The 19,429-nt window shown below is 50.8% G+C and overlaps 2 protein-coding genes across 2 annotated transcripts; both read left to right on the top strand.

Annotated features, from left to right (window-relative positions):
• The first annotated feature begins 49 nt into the window (after positions 1-49).
• On the top strand, positions 50-923 carry LOC100901357 (uncharacterized). The gene is made up of 3 exons (XM_003745503.2): positions 50-247; positions 335-600; positions 689-923. The coding sequence occupies exons 1-3, from the start codon at positions 74-76 to the stop codon at positions 885-887; spliced, it is 639 nt and encodes a 212-aa protein (XP_003745551.1). The 5' UTR covers positions 50-73; the 3' UTR covers positions 888-923.
• A 7,357-nt stretch (positions 924-8,280) lies between these two features.
• Positions 8,281-11,891, top strand: LOC114828342 (uncharacterized). The gene has a single exon (XM_029112097.1). It carries the CDS (start codon positions 8,281-8,283, stop codon positions 11,818-11,820), a length of 3,540 nt encoding a protein of 1,179 aa, XP_028967930.1. The 3' UTR covers positions 11,821-11,891.
• The last annotated feature ends 7,538 nt before the right edge of the window (positions 11,892-19,429 follow it).

Here is a 19,429-nt window from a genome sequence, read left to right as displayed (position 1 = left end):
CGAAAATTCTGATATCTCGAAAAGCTCATATAAGAGTAAGTTCAGTCAACGACTCCGTGAGTCTTTCGCAGCCATGAAGGGCTACTATACGGCGTGTGTGACTTTGTTGGTGACTCTCTGTGTCGCCAATGTCGTTGAGGGCCACGGTAGATTGACGGAACCGCCGGGCAGATCCACCGCTTGGAGATTCGGATTCAAAACTCCTCCGAACTACAACGACAATGAACTGTTCTGTGGCGGACTAGGCGTAAGTAAACGAGGTTTCCGAGTCTTCTGAGGGTCGGGAATGTTGCCTTGTTCCCCCAGGTATGATATCGTTCTCTCCTGTTTCCAGAGGCAACACAAGATAAACGGAGGTCGATGCGGAGTCTGTGGCGATCCCTGGGATGTGCCAACCCCGAGAGCGAACGAAGACGGTGGCAGATACGGAAGAGGGGTCATCGTTCGCAAATATTACCAAGGAGAGACCATTGACGTCTCGGTTGACATCACGGCGAACCATAACGGGCGTTTCTGGTTCAGGCTCTGTCCTGCTGACGGGGAAGTCAATCAGGAGTGCTTCGACCGACATGTGTTGCACATCGAGGGATCCGGCGACAGGTATTGGGCACAAACTTCCGCTTCGATAATTATCGACACTTCGTCAGGGACATACTCATTCGTTTCTCACTCGGATCCCCTTTTCCAGCTGGGAGCTTGTGAACAATGCGACAGGCTTGTACAAGTTCAGAGTTCGACTCCCGGAGAATGTTACTTGCGAACGCTGTGTTCTGCAGTGGGACTGGACCGCTGGGAATCAATGGAACATATGTCCGGATGGCCGCGGACGCAGAGGCTGTGGACCTCAAGAAACTTTCAGAGGCTGTGCAGATATTAGCATCGCGTAGAGAGGGATAACGAATAAAAAATAATAATACTGATCAGTATTAGTGACGTTATCGGACTCTTTCGGGAGAGAAACTCCGCTCTAGCCTTTCGAATTTCGGATATGTCCCGCGGAAATGACTCGGAAATGTACTGGTGGGATTTTTTATTCGATGCGACTTGAGATGCCTGAACGAAGCAATTCATCGGCATTGACAGGATAATTTCAAGACTCCAAACCCTGGCTCAGTAGTCGACCCCGACGGGTGGAGAGGAATCGGGAAGGTAGTAAACATTTCCCCCGCAGGACTCCCCAGGTCGCGGACTTCTGATTTCGGGTTCAAAAATGTTCATATTGGGAACGATAAGGTGCTCGAGAAAATTCTCTCTTCAAGGAGTTGTGTCTCACTTACGGAGGACAATCCATAGCTTCGAGGTGTTCGCTGAAGCATACATCGATTCCTTGCAATACTCGTCCTCTCGGCCGTCCACCTTGCTCCTCCATCTCCGCCTCATTCGGATTCTTCACATCACGGCAGCTCAGCCGCACCTCGCCATGAAACGGGATAGGATCATCGAAATGAGACGCTTTCACCGTGAATATGTGGATCGGGTCAATGTGAAATCGATCTGGAAACGTCGAATCCGTCAATCAAATCAATATTTCCCTGAGGAATGGTCCTTGGGAAAGATGCGGACGTACCACCCAGAGCGATCTCGGCTCCCAAAGACACGATTTTGTCCAAGTACGGCAGAAATCGTCGGAATCTGGGACTGGAAAGAAGAAAACCGGATTCAGTTGGAAAGGACCTTTGCGAATACACGGCTAAGATTCTTCGACACCGGGGATCTTCCCCCGGCTTCAGAGTCCGATCTATTGTAAAGCTCCTGTCAAGAGATGTCTGACTTGGCTCACATAATTTTCAAGCTCTTCTGATCTCTGTAGTACTGATTAACTGGTGAATCGCTCCGCGACTCCAGAAGTACCGGCCAGATCGTTTCCAGGAACGCCTTCGACTGGATACGGTACGAATCATCTGTGTATCGAGGTCTCGTTTGGACTTGAAGGGATCTGAATGCTCCGTCAATATTCTGAATCACTCACATTCTATCTGCAACTCATCTATTTCGCGATCCTGCAATTCCAAAGCCTCGATCTCCGCCGGATCGACCTCTATGTCTTCGAATCGACTCTTGTCAACGAACATACCGGCCACGGTCCAGCTGGGGGAATTATTGCCACGACATTTAGGAATATGGCCTCAGGTGCGGATTGCTATGACTGTATGAGCGAGCTCGATTGCTACAGAACTCACTCGGAAGTGCTCATATTCTGCAAACATCTCTCGCCGTTTTCTGTCTCCCCTCCATAGCAGTAACCGGGAGCGTATACGTACTTAAGAACGAACGTGAACTTCGATCTGTGAACAAGACGAGCTAGTACTACTATTGTATGTCTATTATATAATATTATAATACATATGTAAGATTAGATATTCGCGACATTCTGCCGGCCCGTGTCCTTCAATCGCACCGATAGGTACGAGATTCGCGCAAATATTTAGAGGTACGGATTCCTCGCCAAAGACTCGCTCATTCCCTCGGATGACGAGCTCTCTTCCGGCGAGGAAGAGGAGAGTTGACATGAGCTCCGCATAGACAGGCCCACAGGCAGCGATCCTTCGATCGGCTGCTCCCTCACGAGTCCGGGATTACATATTCCGCGGAAGAACGAAAATTATAGGTAAGTTGTGCTGAGGAGCTTACTCGCGTTCCCCTCGCACAAATGGTACTTGTCCTTCTTGCGACCATTGGAAAGGCTTTGCCAGTCTTTGCAGAAACAATCTGACATCCATTGGATCCACAGTTCCTCGGCGTCGCGTGCTCGATCGCGATTCCACCTGCACTCTCGCGTAATGGTTCCGCGGGTCTTCAACGACACATTCACATGCTTCGCAGTAGAATTTGGTATTCTGGTTCAGTACTATGGCTCCTCGATCGGGAGGTGGTTCCTCCGAGCGCATTCGTTCCAGTCGTTGCTCTTCACGAAACCTCTCCTCGAGCCACGGGAATCGGCCGGGAATCTGACGACGGGACCGCCCGCTGGGTCGATCACTACCGCCGTGCAGCGTGCGCGGAGATCCACTCGATACCGACGAATGAAGAGCGAGCAACGCCAATGTACCGATGAGCTGTACAGCACCGAGAAGAACAAGGTTTCTACGCCCCGCTACCGAGCTACCACGTCCTCGAAGTCGTCCTCGGTGCTCGAAGAGGATCAGTCCGAGCATTATGCTGAAAAACATGTGTGGAAACATTCTGCATCAGAAGATGGTCGACTCCACTAATGATTCTGTCCCTAGCCAGCTTCGTCGTTGGACTCTTCTTGGACAGCGTGTTTTCGTGCCATGTTCCCGACCAGCCCCGTGTACGGTTCGCCGGGCTCTCCCGTCGATCGCTTATCCGTATATCTCCACAGTCTTGTCTGCGAGTCGCCTCAGCTGAGGGTTCGGAGTTCGGATGCATAGCGAGGTCGTTTCCTGATACCCGTGAGGGCATTCCTCGACTTGATGGATCGGAAGGCTGGCATCAGTATTCTCTATGCCAGAGGTTCCCAAACTCTTTCTTCGGCGGAACCCTTCGCGGAACCCCTAGTGTTCCGTGGAACCCGTCCTCATTTTTCAAAAAATTCAAAGTCCTGTCAATTGCTCTTTCCTAGCAGCTATTAGAGGAAAAACCACTCGTTTGTTCCGGAGCAGACCCGAATGTTTATTGCTTAAGTCAATTCTTGTGTAAACTAGGAATTCTCATCTAGTGGGAACGTGCCTTGTGCAAGGACCTTCGCAGTGTGCATTCGATGCCGATCGATGCGCCAATTAGAACGATCCCCTTCGTATTGAGGAAGACATTTGGAGTCAGGAAAAGAAGTTGCCCACAGGGCTACGTCACCTAGGGCCCGTTTATGACCGTACATATGGAAGCAGAAAATCGTCGCGGAACCCCGAGTTGCGCAAAGAGCAGCCCAAGGAACACTGGGGTTCCGCAAAGATTTTGTCACGGAACCCCCGGAAAAGAGCGATGGAACCCCAAGGGTTCCGCGGAACCCTCTTCGGGAACCTCTGCTCTATGCCATACGGCCCATGAGATGAATAAATTTCGCCAAAACTAAAGGCTCATATTAAAATCGAATGTCTCTGGCGAGTCTGAGAGAATCGTCCGGGACGCCGTGGCATTCATCGATCTCTCATTCATCGCTGAATTTATTCATTCATTGATAGGGTTATTCAGGTGGGAGACGGAGTTCGGGTCCGACGCTGATTCACGTGGACCAGCCCAGGGACACGAGCAACGCTCCTGAAGGCGGATAGGTTCGTTACCATGAGACCTCCCGCTCCTCGCTGAATCTCCGAAACCCGACGAACTCAAGGAAGGTGTCTTTTCCTGTCGGGCACCGTGAGCTGGTGTCCCTCTCTGCTCAGCTCCCCGATGGATCATCAAATCGAGCGTCTGATCTTGTGAGTGAGCTTGCCGGCTCCATGAGACGTCGAGCTTCGAATAACTGTGAGTCTCTGATTGGGCGAGACTGAGGCCTTGTGTCCGTTGTAGAATCGATGGAAGGCCATTTATCGAAATATATATCGGAAGAAACGTGACTTGCGACAGAAAGCATTGAATTCACCAACCTTCTCTCTCGTCAGATTTCAGAACGCGACGCTCAGATTTTGATGGAGGAGGAACTCTCAATGAGGTATCCGAACGATGTTGTGGGAGCTAGCCCCGGAACACTTAGCGGACTCCGTCACAGCTTGTCTTCTTCAAATGAGCGTCCTTTGGTTGTGTAGAAGGTCACCTACCAAGATCGGATAGATACGCTTCCCGATCTCACTCAACAAATAGCGAAATAGTCCTGACTTCGACCCGTATCAGATCAAGCATGAGAATGGGGGTCGATTCTCAAGCGTGAGCGGATTGATGAGACTTCTCGGATGCATGAATACAGTTTTTTTCTGACTCGACTCTGGAGTTTCCGATGAGATGATCTCTATACGAAAGCTCTTAGAGCCTTAGATCCGTGTGCCTTGCCCAGTCACATGTCGGGCCTCGATCTGTTCGCTGCCAATAATTAATTATGAATGAATGAACGGACAGGGGACGGGACTGCCCAATCGCGATCCCTCTTAGAACTGAGTTGGGACCCGGGTTGACTTTTCCTTTCAATCAGAACTCCTCAGAAGTCAATGGTAGAAAATGTGGAGCAAAGTTTCGCTGATTACCGATGTATTTTATTATGTGACCGGTGACAAACATGAGCAGTTGATACCCAGTGTCGTGCAGCTGCTTAGACGAGTCGCCGAGCAATTTGACTGATCGAATTCATCGGAATTAAGACGATATAAACATCAATGACATCATGGAGATCCACAAGTATCAGTATCTCTTTATTCTCCCTTTGCAAAAGGCTCGCGAGCGACACTTCGGAGACATACACCAGTAGCCCGGTCCCCGAGCACAGGGGTCTGCACCAAATGCTGCAATGAAGCGAATGGATATGCCGATTAAGGGCTCCGCTATCTCGGAGAATACTCTGCGTAACATGGGTCAGCCTTTCAATTTTCTGCAACTCGACTGAGTTCCGAATCTTGCAGCTGGTATCGGTCATGCGTCATTCCGTCATCAAATATCTGCCGACTATGGGTGCGGATCGACACACGTCCGTCGGACGGTATCGCTCCGGATACTTACGCGGAATGTTCAAAGGGGTGGTCGGAGACCCCTCACAAAGAAAAGCCATAATCAGGGAAAACAGGATCGAGCTCGGGAAGAACCACTTCGACATTTTTTCTGGGCTGCAGGAGGCTCACTTTTCGGAAGGAATCTCCTCGTAATCCATTATATATGCCCGCTCGGAGCGCATGGTCTAATACGATCATATCATATGGTCTGAGGTCAGACGGCAATAGCTCGATCGTGACAACTTCAACTCCATCGCTTTTCTAAAGCCGTGCACGATCTCATGTGAGCTCGAGAGTAGACGCGATCCGATCGGCTCGAGAGGTCGGCTATCCCAGACCACTGTTAATCCGAGACACTGGATATCAGAGCTTCAAGCGATGGGTGAAAACTCGAGGAGAACTACGGTGAGCCTCGTATCACCATGCGGATTACTTCCTTGATTCGGTGAATCTCATCGTCTCTTAGGTCTCGCCAACAGAGCAGCATTCTCGTCTATGTTTTTAGCGTAGAACTACGCTTTAGCCCCCGGTGGGTGGACAAGATGGGGTGCGAATCGTGATACACGGTCACAAACTTGATCGTCGAAATCCTATAAAACAAAGCATTTCCTGAGGAAAATTGTCATGGTTAATAGGTGGGACTGCTCGTGAGGCATCGTCAGAAGGTCATCCCGAACTCGAAAATCCTTTCTTCAGGTTGGAATAGGCCATAATATAGGCTCTGGTCCAAAATACTCGAGACACACTCATCCTAGCCCATATATAATGATGGCAAGAAATGTTCAGCTTCGGCAGTTCCGACCGGCTAGACGATATAACGATAGCGGCTCGATTCCGTCAACTAACTTAAGAAAAAGGAGGCGTTCTCACTCTTCGAAATCAACGAACCTTATCATATGATAATTTTCTCGCCCGAAGATGTCACTTAATGTAACTACCTTGAGCGTACCAATTGCCTTGCCGGAAACCCTCGAACGATGTATTCCAATTATAAAATCGAAGTGAGAGGCCAGTGCAGTAGAGCTGATGTCGATGATCTGGAAACCCTACCAGAGGTGTGGGAGATAACAGAGAGCAGAGCAGTCAGAAAAAGTCGCCTAATCTTATCCCGGGATCACGTCAACTGGAATCATGATGGCGGTGAACCTCAACCCTACGATATATTGCATATGTTCTTAAGTCTACGTGCTCCAGTTCCGCCAACCTTCTGGTTGCTACGTTTCGTGGAACAAATATTCGGACCCGTGAGGCATTTGGAGGAAGGAAGCCGATTGAAAAAAAGCGTAGTCCTACGCCCATTACCCGACTGAGTTAGAGACTCAGTCAGTAGCCTGCGCTTTTTTCTCCCGGGAATGATATTCTCGTGGCCCAGTCATAATTAATGGGTCACGGTCGGTATCATATTTTGGGATCTGGGAGGTGGAAACGATGAAGAGCCGCCCAATCGCATTCCAACGATCATTAAAGATCATCAGGATCATTCTCTCTCTTTTCCAATCTCCGGATCTCGCCTGGATTCAATTTTCCCCCGCGTACTTTTTCGCTGGTCTTTCCGCAGACTCAGAAGAAGTGCCCTCGGACGGTATCCCGTCTCTATTGGTACGAGAGAGCGGAGTCTCAGATGTGGATAGAACTGTGCGAGTCCACGGTCATTGATGCGGGTGAGGGCTGTACCGGCGGATTCTCGACAGTCCCTGCGCGCGAGACAAAACAGCTGAACGTATTACGAATCGATGAGTCAAGTGCACGACCAGAATTCGAAACGCCCACGAGGTTACAGGCACCGATTCGAAATTCACTGTTCAGGATCCTCTCTCGCGTGTGCTCGCGAATCGCAGACAAGCTCTGGGTTTTCAGAAGAGAAAAGACAAACTACAGCACTTCGATCGAGTGAGTTCTGACTGTTCGATACTCCTTCTTTTTTCTAGTAGGTGTCGATCCGAGAGAATTCACCCTCCACGAAAACCAGAGCCCAGATTCGATTCCCCGTCGGGGAACAGCGAGAAGTCAGTGGCCTTCAAAGCGAGAACGTCTCGCTGTAAACGGCGGGTCAGTTTGTGTCGGCGATATACCGAGGCCCCACAGATACTCCTTGAGCCCGTGATGATTACTGTTACTGCCGAAAACATGGATGCTGATACTGTGTCATACCCGATGTGATTGCCGAATCGGATGATCCGAGGCCCGAAGCCTTACAGAGGCTCAATTGATCAGAAATTCGAGAAGGAGCTCCCTGCTTGAGAATCTCAATTGGAATTGAGCCCGGCGAATCTGTGTGTTGAGCATTGAGTTTCAATCCAGGCTACTGCTGGTCAGGTCCAGTTGCAGCCCTCTGCCGCGCAGTCGACACTTCCGCGCGGAGTGGCCAGCGTGCGTGAAAATTATAAAAATTATAAAATTACACGGATCCTCTCGGAGCTGCCAGCTCCCTCGTCCATGGTCCTATTCTTGAGTGATCTGTCCAGGGAGCTCGATCAGTTGCCAAGGCTCCGGGTCCATTCGCTTCCGCTCCTTGGCGTCCTTAGCTCAGGACGGGCGAACGGAAATGCTCGTCGGCTTGTATGGGAGAGCTTGAAGAAACATACATATATATGGAGCAGTATTCAATTACTGGAGTGCGGTACCTGTTCCGCTCGGATCTTCTCCTCCTAATGAAGTCTTCCGACTCGATTCCAGGTTCACAATGGATCCAGATTTCGTGAAGAGCTTGATCGATCAAAACGGTGTTCCTGAATCCGGGAGACTCGAACGTATTTACCGTGAAGGAGCTTCGCTCGATCCGGAGGAGTTCAAAGCCGCCGTGGAGACACTGCGATACTCGACTCGTTTCCCTCGTCTGCTGGCAGCCCTGATCGATGTATCCAAGAACGATGAGTTGGCAATCGAAGAAATTTTCCTCGAAGACGCGGTCACGCCGGACATCGTCACGGGCTTCAAATGGCTCTACACGACCGAGAACAAGGGTCTCATAAACGAAGATTTCGTCAAAAACCTTCTGCCGACAGTCAGCTGCTCGAAGCAGAAGCGAATCTGCAACAAGATATCGAAATGGGTCACCAACCTTGATCTGGGCGACAGACTTTGGAGAATCGTCAACTCGAGATCGCATGAGCTCTCCTCACTGCTCTTGGGGGCTTGCTCGGACAAAATCATTCTTGGAGAGATCGAGAAAGATGTGAAATGTATGAGCTCAGCTCAAATGCTCGACATCCTGAAAAAAAGATTCGAGTCAGGAGTGGAACTCCTGCGGACCATTGGCTTAGCTGGGAAGCTCAAGAGCTCCCGCCTGAAGACCCATGACTTGTTCCACTACATCCTCGAGAAAAACCTCGCTGTTGGTCTTGAGCTCATCCACAGTATTCGCATGCAATTGTTTTTTGGCCGGAAGCTGACTCGGAAACTCATCCAGATCGCGAGCAGCGACAAATCCAAAGTACCTAATGTCGTCAAGCTGACGGAGACCATCAATCAGAAGACACTGGCGCGATACGCCTCCGGAGATCTTTATCTGAAGTGTTTCCTGGCCAGGTTCAAGCGCGAAGCTTTCAACGACGAATTTGAGATGTTGAAGTGGCTCAATCATCTGAGAGACGATGCCAAGCTTGAGGTCTTACGGAGTTGGTTCGAGGAGTTTTACGGCTCGGCTCTGGTGGACCAAGCGGAGGAGATTCCGGAATCATTCCTCTTCCTGCTCGACGAGAAAATCCTCGGGGATGTCATTAGAATACGCATCGCCTCACAGAAGGCAGAAGGAAAACTTTCGGACACGAAGCTTATGCGGTTGCAATCTGCTTTGCCAGACGACGAGGAGAGTTTCACCCTACAGCTTGAGCGACTCAAAGGGGAAAGCAACTTCGAAAACCGGCGGTCGATCTACGAGAACATGCTGCGCTCAGTTAGTCTCTTGAGAAGGCCACAGTTCCTCGAGAGGAGGCTCCAGTTCCTCGTTAAGAGAACTCGTAACGAGCACATATTTCCAAAGACAATTCTCGAACATTTGGTCGAGACTATGCGGGAAGATTACAGATTCAAATTCAATGAGAAGATCTGGCCCCTTGTGAAAGAAATAGTTGATCTCCGAATATTGCTCGATGGCAAGAAGTTGGACGGGGTCCACAGCGAGATTCTCATGCTAGGACTGAGGGATATCGGTTTCGACCAGGCCGATTTCTTATCAGCGGTGATGAATCTCCTGAATGAAGTCCTGAAACGCACTACGTACTGGCCGATGTCTGATCTGCCGAAAGACAAGGAGCAGTTCTTCTGGAAAAATGTGCTGGCCTACTATGAAGCTCTCGAAGAAACGCTCGAGGTCGCGAATGGCGGCCCGTGTCCTCGTTATCTGGAAAGGCTATATAACAATCTGAAAGATAGTCCAGACGCCACCAGAGGACTTCTTCCCGCTTATCCGCTAACAATGCGTGTTCTGAAACTCATCGTCAGTCCTGAAAGGGACGGCAATAATTTCCCGACTTACCACTCCTTTGCATACTTCACGATCTACGATTATGTCAAGCCCCTGCTCTCCGCCGAAGACGCCATCCATCCGGACATCGTGGAACAACGTGAGCGGGAGGAGGCGGAGTTGGCGAAAGAGCGAGTCTGGAAGGAGTTCAAGAAATCGAAAACCATACGCGACGAGGTGCGGACGCTCTATGCGGAAAAACGCCGGCATATCCATTATACGCAGCTCTGCGCTCGAGGTCTGGTATACGCAAACAAAGAGCAGATGGAGTTATGGGAGGAGATGCTGTCACTGGAAACGGACAAGGAGCTGTCAAGAGATCGTGAGGGCTCTGCCTACGAGCTCCTCATGGTTCTCCGCAGTCCACAGCAAACGCAGGCTGAAGCGAAGTATCTGCACCCACCTAGAGCCAAGATAGATCCGGGCAAGGGAGAGGAGGAGAATAACCTCGTTCTGCGACGAATGAACTTCGTGAAGTCACTCCGTTATTTCAACCGGAGCGGCCTCGCGGTTGAACTGATCCTTCCGTTTATGGCCGGCGACTATATGAGAAGCGCCCGACCCAGCTTCGACCGTCACCTGGCACGAGTCCCCACCCCACGAGTCGACGAGTTTCTCCGGGAACCCGGGCTGAAAAAGAACTCACCTCTGAACGTCAGGAAAACTATGCTCAAATCCTACTTCAGGAATACCTTGATGTTCGACGATAAGATAGTTCTCGACGTGATGAAACAAGTCTCCACCGCTGACGAGCGCGACGAAATCAAGAATGAGACCCTGCTGGCGGCGTACGAGATAGTGAAAAGCGTCGGCGAGGAGAGAGGCTGGCCTTTGGTCAAAACTTGCTTGGACGTAATTACCGTCAATGATCGAAACTCGTTTTCTACTCTCATGGAGAGAACCGGCATCGATGATCTCATTCCGGAGCATCTCGAATACCTCCTGAGAACCCTCGTCGGTCTGTGTGATTTGAAACTTCAATTGACCGGATGTCCCGACCGGCGCCTGATGGATCGGATCGCAACAGATGTGAGGTGGATGTCTCCGGAGTTTCTGTTCAGTATGCTCGGCAAGATTAAATCGGAGCATTGGAAATCCGTGAGCGAGGCTCCGAAACTGGCGGCAAGCATAGTTCTGCATTGTGTGCCTCGGCATGCGGAGGCGCTCAAAGGCCACTTGAAAACTTTCGCCGATTCGAAATTGACAGAGCTCACGAACTCGGGAATTTTCACTAAAGAGATCGTTGGGCGATGCTCATTGGGGAAAATCGACAATGCCGCACAAGTTCTCGACTTCCTCTCTCAAGTGTTCAAGGAACGGTCATCCGAGTATTCCCGAGATGTCTTGCTCCTTGAGTTGGCAAGAGGTATCTTGCCGCTAATACCCCGATCGTGGTGGGATACAGATCTCAAAACTGAGCTCCCTGGAATCCTCCGCAGAGCCATTCAGATCACCGCAGGTTTCTTGGAGGGGGCAGGACTGCTGTTTGTTGATTCATTCACTAAAGACCTGCAAACGTCCCTTGAGCTTTCGCTCCCCAAGCTCTCGCCGTTCGCGGGTGTGGAACACTTTTGGAATCGTTACCGAGCGGAAATGACCCCAATGGAGATTGTCCTTTTAGTGAAACTTCTCGCCAATGATACTTTGCAGAGCACTCCGTCTACTATCCGTTCCCTAGGAGAGTGCCTTGCAGAGCACCACGATCCAGCAGTCAGATTAGCGACCAGAGACTTATTGCTCCTGCGCGACTTTCGTTAATATTCGTGTTCCGATCGCTTGTCGCTGTCTTGATTCTGGGATCTGATAGTTTGGTGCCAGAATGGCTTCACTGGTCTGCGGAATAAAATAATTTGATCACCTTCAAAGTCTTCCCTCCGACGCCTCAAAATTCGAGGGATTCACGTTCCACGAAGTTCGTGGAGATTTTCGATTAACCGTGTTCTTCAGCGGTTCTTAGAGCTTGAGTACTGTCGACATACAACCTTGACAAGGGTTATGAGTTATGATGTAGAATCACCGCGGATAACCGACGGGGTTTTTAGGTTTCAACTACGCCGGTGATGTCTAGGATTCCCACTTGCTCATTCCATGCATTGAAGCTCTCGATCGATGGTGTGAAGAGCCAGAATTCCCAGTATGGGAATTTAATTGAGCTGTTTGGTAGTCGAGCAGCCGATCGATGATCGTCAGCGACGTCGACGCTCAGCAGCTGGGTCGGCTCGAGGGATTCCAGAGTTCGACAAATCGACGAAGCTCTGTGGCTCGAATGTGATCGCTAGAACCTCCCTCCACAGCCGAATCTATCGCATCGATGATGGATCTCAATATTCATTGCCGCTAAAGAATTTCTCAGCATTTCTCAGCTGAAACGCCGAAGGATGATCTATCCTTGCTTGCCCTGCGGACGATGCACCTACATAGAGCAGTGAAGTCTGTGACTTACCTCTCGTGACTCAACCCACAAGGGATCTTCGGGTTTTCTGTTAAGCCCACATAGTCTGATTGAACAATACGTCAGATGCGGGATAGACGTTCCCGCATTCGTTCCCCAGAGCCATACCCCGCCCCAGTCTAGCTATTCTATGTATCCATGAACTAATGCAGGTCACGGAGAGCCCGACGCCTGGCTCCAGTTTTCATTCTTAATCGTTCTAGTTAGTCTATTGGAATATTCTTCCGGCAAGCTACCGTTCGCTCCGCGTCCGAGCGTCGATTGCGAGAATGGTCGAATCGGCAATTTGCTCGGACGCTCATTGAGGTTTCGTCGATCTTCACTTCTAGGGTTCACCGTGGTCAACCACATGCAGATCGCATTGTCAGCTAGGAGGAAACGCGTTAAGAAGAGGTAGCGCTCTCACTCACAGACATTTCTTGGGCGTATTCGCTAACAGCTTCAATGATAGATCAGCTACGGCGTTCACCAAAAACGGATGTCCCGTATAAGGTCGATTGCTCGTTTGGTTGACACAGACAACAACGTTTGACTTAGACAGCGTCAGCAGCTCAGACGCTCCTCCTTTTCTTCCGCCGTGCCGTTGTTAGCGCTTGTTCGGTGCGTCTTCGATTGCGACTGGAAGCGATCCGCGCACCTAGCTCACTCAGCCTCCTGTCGTGTCGTCTTGAGACAAACGAAGACATCGGTCCACTACTTCTGGGGAGTGTCTTACGGAAACAAGAACCTTTGTTCGTGCCTTCCGCTCGGGCTCGAGGACCGAGCGTAGATCTTGCTCTTCGCGCATTCGCATATCCGCCATCACCGATACGACTTCAGGAAGCTCGTTTTTGAGTCTCTGGGGGGATTTCCAGAACGACTCGTCGGAGGTTACTCCAGGTTATACCCCTGAATAGAATATGTGTAACGTCGTCTATTACAGATTTTCCAGCGTGACTCGCCCCCGGACGGACTCGTAATCAATATTGGCTCGACGAAACATGCGGTCACTCTCCCTCGAATGTTGACCAGATGCATCTACTGCCCGAACGACCCGATGGAATCCGCTGCTGCTGCTGCTGTTGTTCCAGAAGAGCAAAACCCACACAGACTTAGAAGAGCGCAGTGCCCATTTAGAATGGGGAAGCCATTTTTGGAAAGCGCCGCCTTTCTATATTTAGTTAAGTGAGACAGATTAGGCGACCGGACGGAATTACCGTTCATTCTACGGTGCTCAGTATGCTCGGTAGGGGAGCGTTTGGTATATTCAGGGTTCAGATCTGTTGGACGATCGATTCCGAAGCCGAATCGATAATTTCGAAGATCGACTTCGCCACAAGAATAATTTTTGCTGCAACTCACCTGGCAACGCCGAACTCCCAAGACCTCGATGACTAGGCTCAAGTACGACATCTTTACCTGACAGTATTAGACCGTTGAAGTTGACTCTAACGCTATCAAGTAAGATGTAGCCTTATTGCCTTGAAGCGGCTGAACTCCGACACGTTGGAGCACCGGCCAGGAGAATCCCGGTTTCCCGATCTGAGTAGTGACTGCGGGCGGAGGGGGGTGATGGAGCATCCAGGAGGGTCAAGATGCAAATGGCGCGCAAAATTATAATTACCCACTTCTTTGGGATGGTTCTCGTGCATGATTGACAACGAATGTTCAAGATGATACCCGGAGTCTTATCGACACGGGTTGGAACTCCCTCGCTTGAATGGGTTCGGTCTGGATGGTTGGACTGTCTTCTACGAAAGGAGCTCTTCGAAATCCGAGCGCGCCCACGGTCTCAAAATCTGGACGAGTTCTCTCCGTCGCTTGGAGATTATAAATTTCTACAGCGAAACGACTCCTATGTTCCGGGGGTTACCAGAAGAGCCGAAAGAAATGCAGAGAAAGGGATATCACAGTCCACTCGGAGAGATCACAGTCCGAGAATCGCGAGTCATGACGGCGCCGCATACATACGCGCTCAATTTCGCTCATTGTATGGGTATTCGAAGGATACGTTGGAGTTCTGATCGCTTGAGTCACCTCTAGGTCACCGGAGATAGACGATGAGAACGTCTTGAGACCGCGAAATTCTGTTGAATGAATCCGATGCTCTACGTACAACTTCACGGCACCGAACAGACCCACCTGTCGTCACTGTCTCCGCTCGCCATGGATGGCTGAAGTGACTGCTTCAGCAGGCGATCGAGCCGACGCTGCCCAACGTAGCGAAGTGCTGTGAGCGCTCCGTAGCGTCGACTATCTACTTTTGGAGTTCGCCCCACGCATTGCTCCAGAATTGGTTTCGATCGGGGGCGGCTCATGAGAAAGGGCTTGAGAAATCAGCGCTCCTCGCAGATGGTCAGTGTCTTACCCAAATGGCAAGCTCTAAAACTCGCGCTCTATCAATCATTCCCATCAGTTATGTTCCCCCAAAAAGTGGGTCTCGAATTGACATCAGTCGGTTCCAGCTCCCGCATCCGGTCCACGCGTACCAGACTTTTATTTTTCATCCGAGACCAAGCCGAGAATCGCTTGGTGGTATGTCTCGGACGCTCCGTCTCAATTACCGCCTGACCAACAATCCAACCAAGCGCTTCATGGATGTTCGGGCCGCTAGTCGGCCGATTGCACTACGGAGAGCTCGATTTTTCCAGCAAACGATGTCCCGTGGGAAATACCTTGATGCAACAAAAAATATATTCAATCGACTCGCGTACTTTCGGAAAAAAGTACAGAGTGTGGATCATCCCGGTGGGGAGAGAATCATGGAGAGGATAACGATGGGAAGAGAGCTGGAAAACTTTCGCAGCGTTCTGTCCAACGTGGGCGCGTCCGGGTGTCTGACCCGGTACATGAAAAAAGCACCACTACGTGCAGAGTCAGTAAACAACAATTCGAAGGTCGCCAGATGAGGGTCCGCACGCGCCTGGCCATGACCGAGTGTTAGGATCGGAACGGCGACCTTCGGTGTTTTCCAACAAAGCACCATGATCTCCAGATGCACGTTTCCGTCTCCACAGTGAGAAATCGACGGAAAAAACTCACAACCTGTCCAGGACAGAGCTCGCGGCCCAAGTACAAGGCGGCATCGCCTGCTTGGAGCTTATGCGGTACTCCAGCCTTCTTGATGGATCCAGGATCGTGCGTCTGGAGCCTCACGCACTGGCACAGAACATTTATCCGCCACGGGAGCGAGCAGCTCGAAAGCCTCAAATGGTTTTGTCCACAAGCCGAGAATCACAGAATACCGGTAGGGCGAGCGTCCGAAAAGAAGCCACACGACCGCTGCAGTGACCGCATAAGTCACGCTCGATTCTTTAGTTGAAGATCCATCCACGTCTCACTTGATCGGAGCTCAATCAGAACCTTCCCGGCGTTCAAGAGGAATCGAGCACGGACCAGAGCCGCCCGGTACTCACCTGGCACGGACGAGTCGAACCGCGGGCGGCCGCGCTGCACTTGCCGCGCTCAAGTGGAAACGAGTGTCGCTGCGATTCTCGAGCAGCGAATGGTAAACCGTGGGGAATGTCGGGCATTTATATAGAAAGAAAGGGAGTGTAGGTTGGGCACGGGGGCCTGAGATCGCGACGAGCCTTATAATGTGGCAAGAGCTCTCTATCTCTCGCCGTGTCTTTCTATCCGGAGCAGTCGGGCGCGCGGGCAGGCCACAGGCCGGCAGGGCATGCAGGCCGGCGGGTCGGGCAAGCTCGCTCGCGAGCCGGCCGCCCGGCCGGCTGGCCTATCAGCTGGTCGTTTCCTGTTCAGAGTCTCGGTGAGCGTCTCGGCATAGCGCGTCCCTAGATGGAATACCCATCGGCGGCTGGGTCCGCGGCTCTGTAGGAAGGGTCGCTTTAAGGCGGCTACTGCCTCTGTCCACCTCGTAAGGGCTGCGACAGAGGCAGGTCTTCTCTCGGAGAGCTGCTCTGGCACCAGTGGTCGTCGTTGCCTCCTTCATCGTTGATGTTGGCGTCGTCGTTGGCGACTCAGAAACTATTGCCCTCACGATAAAAGACCATCCCGGCTCGGACATCATTCATGATGAACCCGCGGGCCTCCTACGCTCGTTGGAAGCGCTTTCATAATCCATTTAGTTTTTTTACACCCCAGCTTTTGCTGGGACGTGTTGTTATGAAGCATGAATCTCCAGGGTGCTCGTCGAAATTCGGGGGTTGTGCGTTGGTTTCTCCCGAATCCCGATTCGGCTCGAAGGACAGGGGTTCAAGAATCCGGAATGGTAACATTGGTGGGACAAACAGAGATTTGTTCAGGAATCAAGCTCACAGGTCTGGAAAGACTGAGCGGAGTCAGTGTTCGAATGTTTCGTTCATGACCAATCATAATGGCAGTCGCCGGATTTATGTCCCTTCGAGGCTCTTCGGCGGCTCTAACCACGGTCTCCGCTCAGGAAAATTGCTGGATCCTTGCACCGAGCCTCGACGCTGAGGTTCTTCGAGGACTCCTTTTCGCCGAGTCGCTGGAGCCGGAGCTCATATTTTCGTTTGTAGGGATTCGGAGTCATTGTCTGCCCGAACTGACCGAAGACCCATGAGCCTCGGATATCCTCGTCGGAGGCTCATAGAGAGAACTGCGATCACAATAAGCGCATAGAGCGCTATCCCGCATTGAGTTGGATCTCATTTCTCATTGGATTTGAACCATCTCTTCTCCTATGGCAAACGTGCCGCTCATTGGCGATTTTCAATCTCACTCCGCTAGACCCATCGGCGCTCAAACCTCCTCTTCCCTTCATATAATCGAAACTGCATCCGCGGAGGATCCTGATCCCACGGATTCCGATATTTTGAACGTCTTCATCCACACCTGGTTTCTCCCACATCGGGGGCCAATAATTTCAATCCAACAGTTTGGAACGCTTGAAATCAGGAATCGCTGAATCTTCAATGATGGACAGCCTTCTGGTGTAGGGACGAGACAGCTGTACTCTCAGGGACAAGAGCTTGCTCAGTTCCTCGAGGCTCGAGGGAGCTGGTCAGCGGGCTGGAAGTGTTTCTTGAGCCCGCGGTTTTTCTCTCTGCTGTGTATCGCGTTCCAAACTCAGGTAGCGTGAACACACCACTCCTCGCTCTCAACTCATGTCGTACGGAATACCCTTGACCATATGATCAAGAGGCATAACTTGCTCGGACTTATTCGCCCAAGTCGCTCCTCCGTTTCGGGAATACATCCGATTTCAGTGTCGCATCTCTCGATAGCTGCGCAATGGAGGACGGAAATTTCGAGACGAGACCTCTCCAAGCTGGAACTGGAGCCCCACAGCCACGGTTCCAAAGCCCTCTCTTGAAAGACCTAGAAACCGTGCCCTCCCCGCAGTGTAGCGAGTCCCTAACTCCCGTATTTTAATCGGTCCGCTCTCCGAATATATTGAATCCCCTCGGATGATTCAGAGAATTGACTTGGTCCCCTCATGAGGCTTGATGCCTTCGGTGAATGGAAAGACAATAGCATTCGTACATCGACTCAGAACTTGATATCAATGTCGACGATTGACCACCGATATGTGAATAAGCGATGAAAGTATTCCGTATTAATCCCCTGCATCCAGCCGAAGTCGGTCTTGCTGAATAGGCAATGGACTCTCGGGTGCGCCGAGATTTTTTCCATGAGAGCGTGTCTCGTCCGATGGACCGACAATCCACGGAAGGGTCGAAAAATGATGATAGTCTTGATTCTCAGAGTGAACTGCGTCGTATATTCTCCCCATGACACGATGATAATCAAATCAAACGAAAGATATCTCCAGCGAAAAAAGATGTGCCAAAAGAATACATATACCGTATTTCCTCTAATAGTGGGGCATGCCCGATAATTGTTCAGAGCCCCCAGATGGGTGCCCGTTAAATGGAAGTGCCCGGTAATTGGAGCATGCCCGTTTGGATTGGATGACCTATCAAGGGACTCAAGAAAAAACAAACTACAAAAAACACAAACTAATGCTTGCCTGTTTCTTATATTACAAAGGTGCCACCTCACTATGGTTTTATACATGTTTCTTCGCTTACGCATCACATAACAGCTCATCATCTGTGAGCTCGTCTATGTCCGTCTCGTTCGACACCCCGCTTAGGTTGCATTCGTTTCCCGAATCATGACTTTTTCGAGCTTCAGCGAGCTTCTGGCGACCGGCAGGTATTTGTCCATGGGGTCTGAAACAGTGGATCTGGTCATCCTCCGAACCGTCGAAGGCGACAGTGATGCCGCACTGTTTGAATGACCTGACAATCAAGTCCTCGGGCAACTCCCGCCACGAATCCGCAATCCATGACAAGTAGATTTCCATTGGGGGAGCACCACATTTCCGCCACGGGTCAAACGTTTCTCGCCGTGCGCCATCCATTCCTCGTAGCGACGGCGGATCCCGGCTTTGAACGGGGCGTTCCAGGAAACGTCTGGAGGTTGTACAAAGTTTGTTCGGATGGTGCCCGTCAAATAGAGGTTTGGGAGAGTGCCCGGTAATATGAGCATGCCCGTCTGGAATAATACCTGTCGAACCATGTCCGGCAAATAGAGCATGCTCGAGAATGAGAGTTCGCCCCGAGGAAATACGGTATGTAAGAAAGAAAAGAATGCTAGAATGATATGTGTTGAGAGGAGAGAAAGACACTGACTGATGACGGTTGACTAGGGATGCTGTCACACTCAGGGTACCCAGGAAACTCCACGGAGCAGAATGAGAAAGAGAAAATCGAAAGCATCATATCAGGAGAGGAAAGTGGGGGATCAGGAGACATGCTAACCTCCCTCCCCTAATAGATACTTGAATATCGTAGAGTCAGCTCTTCAACTAGATAGAACGCGGCATGTAGGGTCGAGTTTCTTCTCCGGGTTTCCGAGGGGGCTACGTAATGATCCTTTATTGGATTTACCTAAGGGAGCGTTGACAAGGAGGTTGGAAAAAAAAGTCGCCCGAATTTCTTGCTG

The sequence above is a fragment of the Galendromus occidentalis genome, unplaced genomic scaffold, assembly GCF_000255335.2.
Source record: "Galendromus occidentalis unplaced genomic scaffold, Mocc_1.1 scf7180000077484, whole genome shotgun sequence".
Classification (NCBI taxonomy): Eukaryota; Metazoa; Arthropoda; class Arachnida; order Mesostigmata; family Phytoseiidae; genus Galendromus; species Galendromus occidentalis.
The sequence above is the reverse complement of the archived record's forward strand: the minus strand, read 5'-3'. Positions and strand labels throughout refer to the sequence as shown.